Consider the following 11,576-nt stretch of genomic DNA (forward strand, 5'->3'; position numbering starts at 1 on the left):
TAAAGGATAACCCAAAAACTCACAGTGTCAGATGAAAAAAATGATTTTCCTCACAGCTTAAGGCATCAACTGGTTCAAAGACAGCTGGTATATAAACACAAAATCTTCTGCAGAAACCAATGCATATGGTAACGTAGCCCAAAGACAAAGTGATACAAGTTTACAGGAATGTAAACGTTAGTAGATGGAGAAGTGGTAACAATAACTTGGGGTGCATGCATGCCAGGTTCTCCTAAACGACACTAGTACCCTTGTTCACGGGATAAACAAAATCTATCCTTTATAACAAATTATAGTCGCCCTTTTACCATGATATCCAAAATCTTCTCAGAAAGCGTAGATTGTTGCAACTTACCCTCAGACTCGTCTATGTCTAGAATGCTAAAAGTCATTGAGGACTCAGCAGATGAGTCTAACGAAGCTGAAGCTGGGAAAGCATCATCCTAGTACAGATGGTCCCACTCAGCGCGTACCCAACCAGGAGGAGCCCTTTCAAAAAACCTGCAGAATTAGACACCCCAACTCTGAATAGTACTCAAAAGAAGAACATAAACCAAAATCAGACCAGGTGACTTATTCTGCCATGACTCAACAGGCTTAAGGGGCAAATTGTATGTGCCTGAACAATCCCTTAACCCCTAGACCGTAAAAGAGGAGAAACCCCAAATCACCACCATGGACGAAAGGCGGGATGAAACGACATGGATCCCTTTAGAGGTTCCAGCTCCTTGGAAAGGATAACTTACCCCCTGGAGGACTAAACATACTCCTCAACTAAGTTGTAGGACGACAGGACTCACAGAAGCAGCAGGGTCATATCAAAAGGACCCTGACAGAGAAAGAAGAACTATACCTGTAGGATGGTTACAATAGAAACGATGATGTGTCAGGAGACAACTGCAATTATGCATAGAAAAGCTATACTAAAAGACAAGGAGGGGGGGACCATGGTGTGAGAATCAGCAAACCACCAAACGCCATGTAGACTTGCGGAATATTCTATTTTCCTTTCTACTTGCCCAAGAAAGATTCTATCAAGGTAAAAGCCTAAACTACCAATAGGGTTTTGGGGAGACCTTTCCCAAGGCCCACCACTATAAATATACGATGTCTTGCATCACCAAAGGTATGACAACTTTTTACACTGAATTCGAAGTATTATTCTCTTAGAAAAAGATAACTCAATATCCCTAAAAGCTTTACCAGCAATTCTTACATAACCCATACGGACTTAATCATCAGAGGAAGACCCCCGGAGGACCCCTCTCTGTCCCTCGTTTGCTACCTTGTGCGGGAATACGGAGTGAAACAATTGGAAAAGCAACTCAGACCTCCCCAGTAGTTCATAATCATTGTGAACCCTAAATGACATTCTCTTCAACTTTGCTGAGAGTGTTGATTGTTCTCTTCACAGCTGGAACAATTGCTATACTTAAAAATTAAGAAGTCAAGAAAGTATTAAATATGGAAACTGGGAAGGAGGATTCTTGAAAAAGAAGAAAGTAATAATCAGTTATCACTACAACATAATTTGCTTTTAGTGGGATATATTTAGTGACATTTAATTTAAATGTCACTATTTCAAATTTTTAATATTATATATAGTGAATTTAGTTACATTTATTAGACCCATTAGTTGCATAATAAAAAATCACATTAAAGCTTTTTCGCGACATAGGATCTAGTGACATTTCTCATAAATACCACTATAGACTATAGTAACAATTACATATTCCACTAAAGGTCAAAGAAAGTACCACAAAATCACTTTATAGAGGAACTTAAAATAAAAATCAACAATTATTACACTAAAAATAAAAATCAGTAGTAATTTTTTGATGCCACTAAATCTATTGTCGCGAAAAATTAAATTTGTTGTATTGTATATAACTGATCAGTAATGAAATTGGGAATTTGAAAAGTCTTTACGTACCAATATACCATTATGCCAACAACTTACCCAATGTATGTCTGCCACTCTGTCCTGTACTCCTACTCACACTTTTTACTGTTTTCTGTTTACCAACGTCAACTCGCCGGCAATATCAAGAACCAGCACTCCAGCAGGCGGCATCATGGCATCTCGCCATCTTGGCAGCATTGTATTGTAATTGGCAAACCGCAAAGGTAACGCCATTTTTAATTCATTATGTTTATTTTGTTATGCTTAGTTCATAATCATAATTCTTAAATTATTAAAATTTGATTTTAATTTTGGCAATTATACTTTGATTTTTAATTTTATGTTTAATTCATAATTAATGGTTATATCATCAATTAAAATTTGATTTGTAAGCTGAAACCTAATAATCACAACTGACCTATGTAAGTAATTTTTATTGATTAATTTGATTATTATATTAGAAAATTTTTAATTTTAATTTTGTGTTAGTGTGTTACCGTTAGATTATTAATTTATGTTATAATGTTAATACTTTTGATTTAGTAATTTTTCAATGATAAAACTTTTATTATTATGATTGAATTTCTTGATTTAGACACTATTATTATTGATTTTGTATTGAAAAATGCTTGTAGAAATTTTTGTTATTTGATTATATATTTATCGTTGATATATACATTTTTTTATTACGACAATAAATATATAATTTATTTATGTCTATATAATAGTTAAGGGCCCATAAAATCTCAGAGCTAGCCCTACCGTCCTATATTCGATTATCTTGTGATCATATTATATCACTTTATACTATAAATTTGTAATAAAGTTTGACAAATTTTAGAAAATTTAAATAATAAATCGGTCTAACTAAAAATGACCAAAATAACAATTTGGTGTTTACAGTTTTTGGACAACTATCATAATTCATAATTAAGCAGAATTGAAATGAGGCGAGGATGAATGGGTTATAATATAAGACGAAGCGTAAGATGAATATGACTTTAAATCTTTAATGGGTATACATAAATTGAATAGTAAATGTGAACGAATTTAAATATGTTTATGTGGGGATATGTAGGCATCAAACAATTATCAACATAAATTTTTATACTTTTATGAATATATAAGGGAGAGGTTTCCATTTATCGACTTTTTCAGCTCGTTTTGTAAGAAATCGTCTTAATGTGAGATCGGTCCATACAAATGTTCATTAGTTAAAAAAACATTAAAAAAACAATGAAAATTCAATTTCCAATTGTACAGAAAGTGGTTATTTTTTTAATAGTTTGGGCTGATTCAATTGAAGTCATCTCACGATAAGACAACCTCAATAAAGATTAGTGTAACTTTTTTCATCATGTTTCACACATTCACATGTGATTCATGGCTAAGGATTTTGTTGAGTAAGTTTAATCAATACATATTGAGTGCTAGTTTAGACTGGACTCAAGATCTTAATGAGTTTGGGTAGGTGCAACTTCAATAGTTTTTCCAATTTTAATTCTTTCTATTTTGAACATGGAACGAAATCAAAAAGGATAATAAGTATGGATAAATTGTAATTATTTATTGTTGGGAGTAAAGAATGGATGTTTTGAAAATCATAAATTGTAAGTTTGTAATTATAAGAAGAGTAAAAAAAAAATCTTGACATTTATTTAGAGGAGGAGAAAATCGTAAATTATGATTAATTGTTAGCAAAATCTTTCAAAATTATATATATTTCCACAAAAATTGCTACCAAAAACCTCATAGTTCATCAAAGAATGAAGAAAAAAAGATAACAAACGTATAGTGTATCCTCTATTCTAATCTAGACACTTGATTATATTTTGCAAACTTGTATTTATGTACAAATATGGAGTATCGTTCTTCCTTTTTGGACCTTTTTATGCTCCTCTTCCCATGTGGTGGTGACCCGGTGAAGGCGAATTAAGCCCATTTCTCAAATTTATTTGTACATTTGAATCGAAATTTACCTTTGGTGCCCTTAAACGACTTATGTCGTGGCGGCGACGAGGGCGTTCGCCGCCATTTTCTCTCCTTGTTGGGCCTCCCACTTGATCATGAGAAGGACTTTGTTCACTAGGTGCTGTGTAAACAAAAGGCCCAGAAGGAATATCATGGACTAAGTCCAACAAGGGTTCTAAAGTCTTAACGACGACACTCATTGTGGGCCTACTTTTGGGCCTGTGGCTCAAGCATTGATAGGCTAGTAAAGCTGCCTGTTGGGCCCCATCTTCTGAGTATTGGCCCTCTAATCTTGGGTCCATTAAACGTGCGAGCCTTCTTTGGCTTTGTAGTTGTGGTCTAGCCCATTCCGCTAGGTTTTGTTCTCTTGGTGGCCGATTTTTGTCCATTGATCGTCTTCCAGTAAGAAGTTCTAATAGTAAAACTCCGTAACTGTATACATCACTTGCTGCCGTCAAATGACCTAAATCAACAAACACATTAATTTAATATTATCTTTGTGTAATACTTACTAACTAATAATATAATTAAGAGTTATTCTTGTGAGACTATTTCTTGGTGAGACAACCTCAAACAACGAGCTTTTATTTTTATTATATATACGAGATGAGCTATTTAACCCATATATGAAGTTCAACTCTTCACAAAATTGTCTAATACAATAAGTTGTGTATAATTAAAAATGTTATTATATAGCACAAGTTTTAACATAATAACAAAAAATCAAGAGTTCCAACTCAAGTTGAATTTTTCTATATATTATCTTGCTAAATTGGATAATCTATTTTCACGCGCCAAGTTAGAGGAATATTTCTTTATTTGACTTTGAGTTATCTTTGGTTGGAAAATAACTTGTTAACTACTCCCATAACATTTCAATTTTAGAAGTTAGAAGATAATTTAATTAATTATAGCACAAGAAAAACATGGTTAAAATTAGAACTAAGATACACGAGTTGTTCTTGACTCTAGGTAAAATAGACATTTTTTTAAGGCCCAAAATTAAAAAGATGTTCAATATCTCAACTCAGCAATGTTATCACAAAAACGTAAAACACCGTTAGTAAACTGTAACTATACTTCATCTCAATGCCTCAACTATAACATGCATTTCATTATTAGATTAACTCTTTTATCAATTATGAATTACATAACACATCTATATTTATAATGATAATTAATATATAGGGGTCCCTCTAATGTTATTTCCAAGCATCCGTTAAAAAAAATCAACCCTCTATGTACTATAAGTTACTCTTGTGAGAGGCCGTTTCTCGGTGAGATGACTTCAAAACAAGGAGTCTATATGCTAAAGATTGTATTAATTGGGCTAGAGATGACTTCAAAACAAGGAGTCTATATACTAAAAATTGTATTAATTGGCATTTTAGCCCATAAATGAAAATCCTCTTAAGACCGTCTCACACTTGTATTAAAACAGTTGTCTTGTATGAGAATGTTTCACAGTAAGACGGACCCATACAAGCAGCCCAAATCATATATATTTAAAAAAAATAATTTAAAGCTAAATCTGATCCCGTTTTTTTTTTAATAAATTTAAATAGGGCCAACCCATATTAAGCCGTTTCACAATGAGAGGTTATGAATAAAAAATATGTCATAAAATATTACCTGTCATAATGTATTCAGGAGCAGCATAGCCTTGTGTACCCATAACTCTAGTAGAAACATGTGTATCATCTCCCTCAGGCCCATCTTTTGCCAACCCAAAATCAGATAGTTTAGGAGTGAAATCCTGCAAAGTAACATAACTATTAATAACATTTCTTTTTACTTTATTTTTTTAATATACTACTATATACTTTCTTTATTTTTTTGAATTTGCACTATAAAATTTAAATAATTCTGACAAATTTAAATTTTATAGTGCAAATTCAAAATACAGAGAGCCGAGAAGATGTAACAACATTATATGTAGCTACTTACTGAATCTAACAATATGTTGGAGGCCTTAAAATCGCGATAGATGATTGGTTTTTCGGCTTCATGTAGGAATGCGAGTCCTTTAGCAGCTCCAAGCGCGATTTTGAGTCTTGTTAACCATGGAAGTGATGCAGAAAATCCTGTAAATGAAGATTATTTACGTATTCATTAGATCATGAATTGTGCTTCTAATAAATAAATGGCTTATTTATTAACCACATTCGGATTATTAGTCAGGAATAATATTATGTAGACTCATAAATACAAAAATGTACTAAACAACGAGTTAGTAGTCAGATTAATTAAGGTGTCCAATTATATTGAAGATTCAGGAAATCGAGTATATTTTAATACTAATTTTAAATATCTCATCATACTAGCTAGTTGTTATATTTGTAATTTGTGCATAATTTAATGTGAAAAGGTTAATTGTAGCAACTATTAGGCGCAAATATTTAAATGTTTAATTCATATTACTATATTAAAAAATTAAAAATTAAAACTAATTAATAAATGCATTTCCTTAATTTTCTTAGAAAAGTTAAACGAAAAAACAAAACCATGAAAATGAGACATCAATGTCAACACCTAATCCTATTAGATGAGCCAAAAAAAATACATTATGATCTTAAATCTTGTTTGAACACTATTGAAAGCTAGTCACCCACCAAGAAAAAAAAAATTGGAAAAATTATAGAAGTTATAAAATCAATTGAATGAATCAAAGCAATAATGAAATTAAATCAAAAAATCAAACTTAAATTAAATTAAGAATACTCCCTAATCCCTCTATCTTATTTAGCCATATTTATTAATTTGATTCATCTCACTCATCTTACGTCATTTTTATTTTTTTACGTTGATGGCCCATCATTTTTCTTTAATTTCGTCAATACTTTTTAATTCTTCTTTAACTAAAATTTACAAAATTAAATCTTTCTTTATATATTTTTAAATATTCTAATTTTCTAAGACTAACTTAATATTAAAAAAAATTAATTTAGTTGACTTACTTCGAAAGAGTTGATTTTCAAGGCTACCCCTAGGCATGTATTCATACACCAAAACTCGATGTTCATCTTCGCAGCAATATCCTATCAACTTTACCAAGTGTGGATGTCTTAGTTGTCCAAGCACCATCACTTCTGCCTGCACCAATTATATATATATTCCTTTATTTTTTTATTTATTATTTTCCCACTACCAAACAAATCTTACCAAATTCATGTTCTATTATTTTCTCCTAAAAACAACCAAAAATAAATCTTGTCTTTTGGGGGTGAAAATCAAATTATTATCATAATTATGAAAACTTTATCATAAATTAAAAAAAAAATAGTTTTTTTTGAGAGATCGTCTTTTTATCTCAATCCAACCCATTAAAAATTAATGTCAACTTAATGTATTTTTAATGTTTACTTACATTATCTTTAATGCTTACTTATCATATCCTTAATGTCTATTTTCAATATCTTAAATGTTTACTTACATAATTCTTAATGTCTACTTATAATATTTTAAACAATATATAATAACCGACTAAATTAGAAATGATCTTTCAAAAAATCTCTCACAAGAATTTGTGAAAAAAAAAATGTCAATTTCGTTTTAGCTTTTTTTTACCTATTTATTAATAAATATATATCCCAAATTAAATACTTATTTGGAGTAGTTATTAATCTATCCCCACCCACGTTAATTGACCATTGTTCAAACTAGTCATGCATTTTTACAAAATTAAATATTTTAGATATTATGTAGTAAATTTAAAAGACAGATAGAGTAATAACGTACCAGCCATTCACGATGACCTTGTGTACCATCTAGATCAAGGATTTTGACAGCAACAGGTTGAGCCTTCAAACCGGGTCTAATTTTATCATCAATAAACCCTTTATGAACCGGACCAAAACCACCTTCTCCAAGGAAGTTACTAGAAGAAAAGTTCATAGTGATCAACCTTAGTTCATTAAGATTAAACACATGAATATTTGAGCCAGCTAAAGAAATGGATAGATCTTCAGATAATGTAAGTGAATTTGGGTCCTTCAAATTCGCAAATCTTTGAAATGGATTCACCTGATTATTATTATTATGATTTTGACTATGACTATGATTACCATTATTTTTTGTTTTTGGAATTTCTTCTGGTATAACCAAGCCACAACAAGGCAAGAAATGTCTCCATGAGATCTTGTTATTGTTGATTGTCATTGTATGAAATGATCTTGCTTTATAATACCCAAAAAAGAATTAAGCTTATTTTAGGTATGTTTATGTGAATCTTTACTCTTGTATTGATATTTTTGTGACGGGTTTTTATAAGCGATATATACTGAATATGAGCGAAAATGATTATATAAATAAAGTATATATAAAGTAGTGGGAGAGAGAGTAAGGAGGGGTTGAGGGTGGTGAAAAATGAGAAATGGTGGAAAGGAGTTTTAAAGGGATGAATAAAAGAGGTTAGAGAAAGAGAGTAAAAGGAATTGTCATATTTGCCACTTTCTAATATTCAAATCAACAACTACTACACAATACAAACATTTAGATAGAGGTTTACAACTCCTTTTTTGAATTTTTCTTTTTTTAAATTAAGGTAAACTTTTGTGGAATATTTCTTGATTTGATAATAGGGAAAATAGGAGTATCTTTATGATGTAAGAGCATATTGAGAGGTCATAACTCATAAAGTCTATGTATTTGGTTGTAATAAGACAATGACATTGCTACCCTTCCCTTGACTTTGCCTCTTATTTCATCACAAACTTGCTTCCTTAGAAAGTTTTGAAAGTAGTCATTTGTTCTTGTTATTTTTTTTTATTTAGGTGAAAAATTCTTATATTATTTTATAAAATGATATAAAATGTGTGAGATAGAGACTATTTGGTAGGGTTGACTAATACAAACTATTTCAAATTAAAGTATTATTTAGTAGTAATTCGAAGTAAGAATCTGAGTTTTTTGGGTTTAAATTTCTGTGTTTTTATTGTATTACTTACAAACTGTTTACAAGGTAATGTATATATACACTCATGACAATTTAGGGTTACCTAAAATAAAGATTACACAATATTACATTTATGTAAACTTCCACAATTAATGATTTCTGTGATATTCTGTGGATATTATTTTTATTCTCATATTCTAACAAGTAGTAGTTGATTTATCTTTTTGTATTTTAATAAAAAGCTTCCTTTTGAACCACTTTGGCTTAGCCGATTGGTTAAAATCATATCAAATTCCAAGTTTGAAATTTGCAATTAGTTAAAACTCATTTCATTTTGTAAGTAAATAATATATATATATATATATATATATATATATATATATATATATATATATATATATATATATATATATATATATATATATATATATATAATGCTCAATCTCAATTTATTTAAATATAATATTGATTTTAAGCCTAGATTATAAGTATGCAAGTTCAATTTAAACAAGTATGTTATGTAATAAGTGTGATATTCACAAAAGTTAATTACTAATAACACCTTGATAAAAATCACAAAAATGTATTGTATACGTACAAACGTTGAGATATCTTTGTTTAAATTTATAAAGTTAATTCTAATTTAAAAATTAATAATTAGTTACAAAAGTACTTCTATTATTTTGTTTGATTTCAACATTATTTTGAATGACATCTCAGTGCATTGCACTAGCATTAACCTATAAAGTAGCATAATAAAACAAAAACTGGTATTACAGGTATCGATGATGCAAAGTTATAGTGTACTTACACTAAAAAACTATTTGAAAAGGTTTATGATCACTCAAAAATGTGGTATTAAATGATAACGAAAAATTTAAAAGAAAAATACATGTATGAGGGGGAAAGTTTTAATAACATGAGAATGACATAACATATTTTACGCAATCAAAACTAAAACTCTTACTCTTTGCTATTACTGCTATTTATTTAATATTATTAATAACCTAATGCCCCAAGAGGATAATGGGAAAGCTATTATAGTTTATATAGTAAATTTATAATTGTGTTTGTTAAGATTTCAGAATTTGCATATTATGGAAGGCATTATACTATAAAAATAGGGTTTTACTTTTACCCTAACAAGTTAGTTAATGTCTAGTCAAACCAATTTAGTACTTCATCCGTTACTTAAACAAGTTCTCATTTAACATTTTAATTGTTTCATTTGTTGTTTCAATAAAAAATCTTTCTATTTATATCATAAATTTTGGACAAAAATAATTTTAATTATTCATTTTCATTTTAGTATTTTAATAATGTTTATGGTTCTTACATATCGTCCACTAATTTTATTTTAACATTTTTATATTTCTTATTTTATGGTCCCCACATGTTTCCCGTTAACCTTATAAAAATATTTTTTTATTAGTTATAGTTTCTATATTTTTTGCACTAACGTTCTTTTAATATTTTTTTAATATTTATGGTCCCTACTTTTCTTGTATTAAATTTATTATTGAATAAAATAATATATCTACTATCTTAAAGATTCTATTTTTCTTAATTCTAATGTCTTAATAGAAACTTCATTAAGGGACGGAGAGTGCCATTATTAAAAACAACATGCTATTTGTCTTTTTGTTAGCTAACCATTTATTGATATAATTAGCTCATTATTAGCAAGCTAATGTTAACACTTGATTATAGCTATAATTAATAATTATACATACATTTTATTTTTAATGGTGTTAGTCAATTGATTATGGAGAACGGTCACATAAGACGAACATCATGTTTATCACGAAAGGTAAAAGTTAGTTTTAAATTATGATCACACTTTTTATTCTTAGAAAAGTACTATTAAGAAGTTCTGACTTCTATATATAATTGATTGAAATGTCCAAGTTTATACAAGTTGAAACACACGCTTTTTTTTTTTTTAAAAAAAAGGAAATATATATATAGAACAAAATAATATTACCTCATATTCAACATATGAGTTTTATTTGACTTTTAACACTATTCATCAATTACTTTTAAGTGGAACTTTGTTTGATTCGACCAAATACAAAGATTATTAATATCAACTTATTGTAATATTTAATTATGGTCATTAAAGATATTAATGATAGAAATAGTGCTTTGTTAAAAATTCCCAGTCAAATGGTACATTTAGGGCAAGCTTAGATTGGGTGTAAATATTTAAAGGGGGAAATAAAGTCAAACTAATGAAATAAAAGCAAATAGAGATGCATTTAAAGTAGTTGTGATAGTTGTGAAGAAGGTAAAATGAGTGTGAAATAAAAATAATGAAGAAAAAAGAAATGATTTTCCTTATTATGGAGGTAATATGTTCCCCACCCTCCCCTAGTATAAATATTTACCCCATAAAATTAAAAGCTCCCTTCATTTTTTTATCACTTTACAACTATTCTTCCACCTCTACAACAATCAAATTTCACTGTCCTTAGGCCGACAAAAAAAGAATAAAATACAACAACATTTCATTGTCCGAATATCATTTACTTAAAATGGAATTTAAAGGTAGAATATTTACCACCTTACTTTTTTATTACTGAAAGAAAATATCATATTATCTACAACTTGAATATATTAAAAGGGCATATAATTTAATAATTCTAAAAAAAAACACAGTTAGCTGGCGAAGATTGGAAAGGCCTGCTAATGTGCCAAGGCTTAGTCAAGGGGTAAAATGGGAACTAAAGAAATGTGGTGCGACTCTGTATGTTGGTAGGTTGAATATCACTAATGCGTGAGTTCTAGAAGCTTTTCGTCCATTAATCC

General features: G+C 29.4%; 1 protein-coding gene across 1 annotated transcript; it reads right to left on the bottom strand.

Moving 5' to 3' along the window:
- Positions 1-3,534: 3,534 nt before the first annotated feature.
- LOC130824175 (serine/threonine-protein kinase RIPK-like) lies at positions 3,535-8,443 on the bottom strand. Its single transcript, XM_057689072.1, has 5 exons — positions 7,613-8,443; positions 6,832-6,967; positions 5,822-5,958; positions 5,507-5,630; positions 3,535-4,337 (listed from the first exon to the last, which is right to left on the bottom strand). The coding sequence occupies exons 1-5, from the start codon at positions 8,030-8,032 to the stop codon at positions 3,793-3,795; spliced, it is 1,362 nt and encodes a 453-aa protein (XP_057545055.1). The 5' UTR covers positions 8,033-8,443; the 3' UTR covers positions 3,535-3,792.
- Between the last annotated feature and the right edge of the window lie 3,133 nt (positions 8,444-11,576).

This window comes from Amaranthus tricolor, chromosome 9 (genome assembly GCF_026212465.1).
Source record: "Amaranthus tricolor cultivar Red isolate AtriRed21 chromosome 9, ASM2621246v1, whole genome shotgun sequence".
NCBI lineage: Eukaryota > Viridiplantae > Streptophyta > Magnoliopsida > Caryophyllales > Amaranthaceae > Amaranthus > Amaranthus tricolor.

Coding starts and splice junctions, on each gene's coding strand:
- LOC130824175 (XM_057689072.1), bottom strand. CDS start 8,032: ATGACAATCAACAATAACAAGATCTCATGGAGACATTTCTTGCCTTGT. Junction 5,959..6,831: donor TGAAAATCAACTCTTTCGAA/GTAAGTCAACTA, acceptor CTTCATTTACAG/GATTTTCTGCATCACTTCCA. Junction 4,338..5,506: donor TCCTGAATACATTATGACAG/GTAATATTTTAT, acceptor TTGTTGATTTAG/GTCATTTGACGGCAGCAAGT.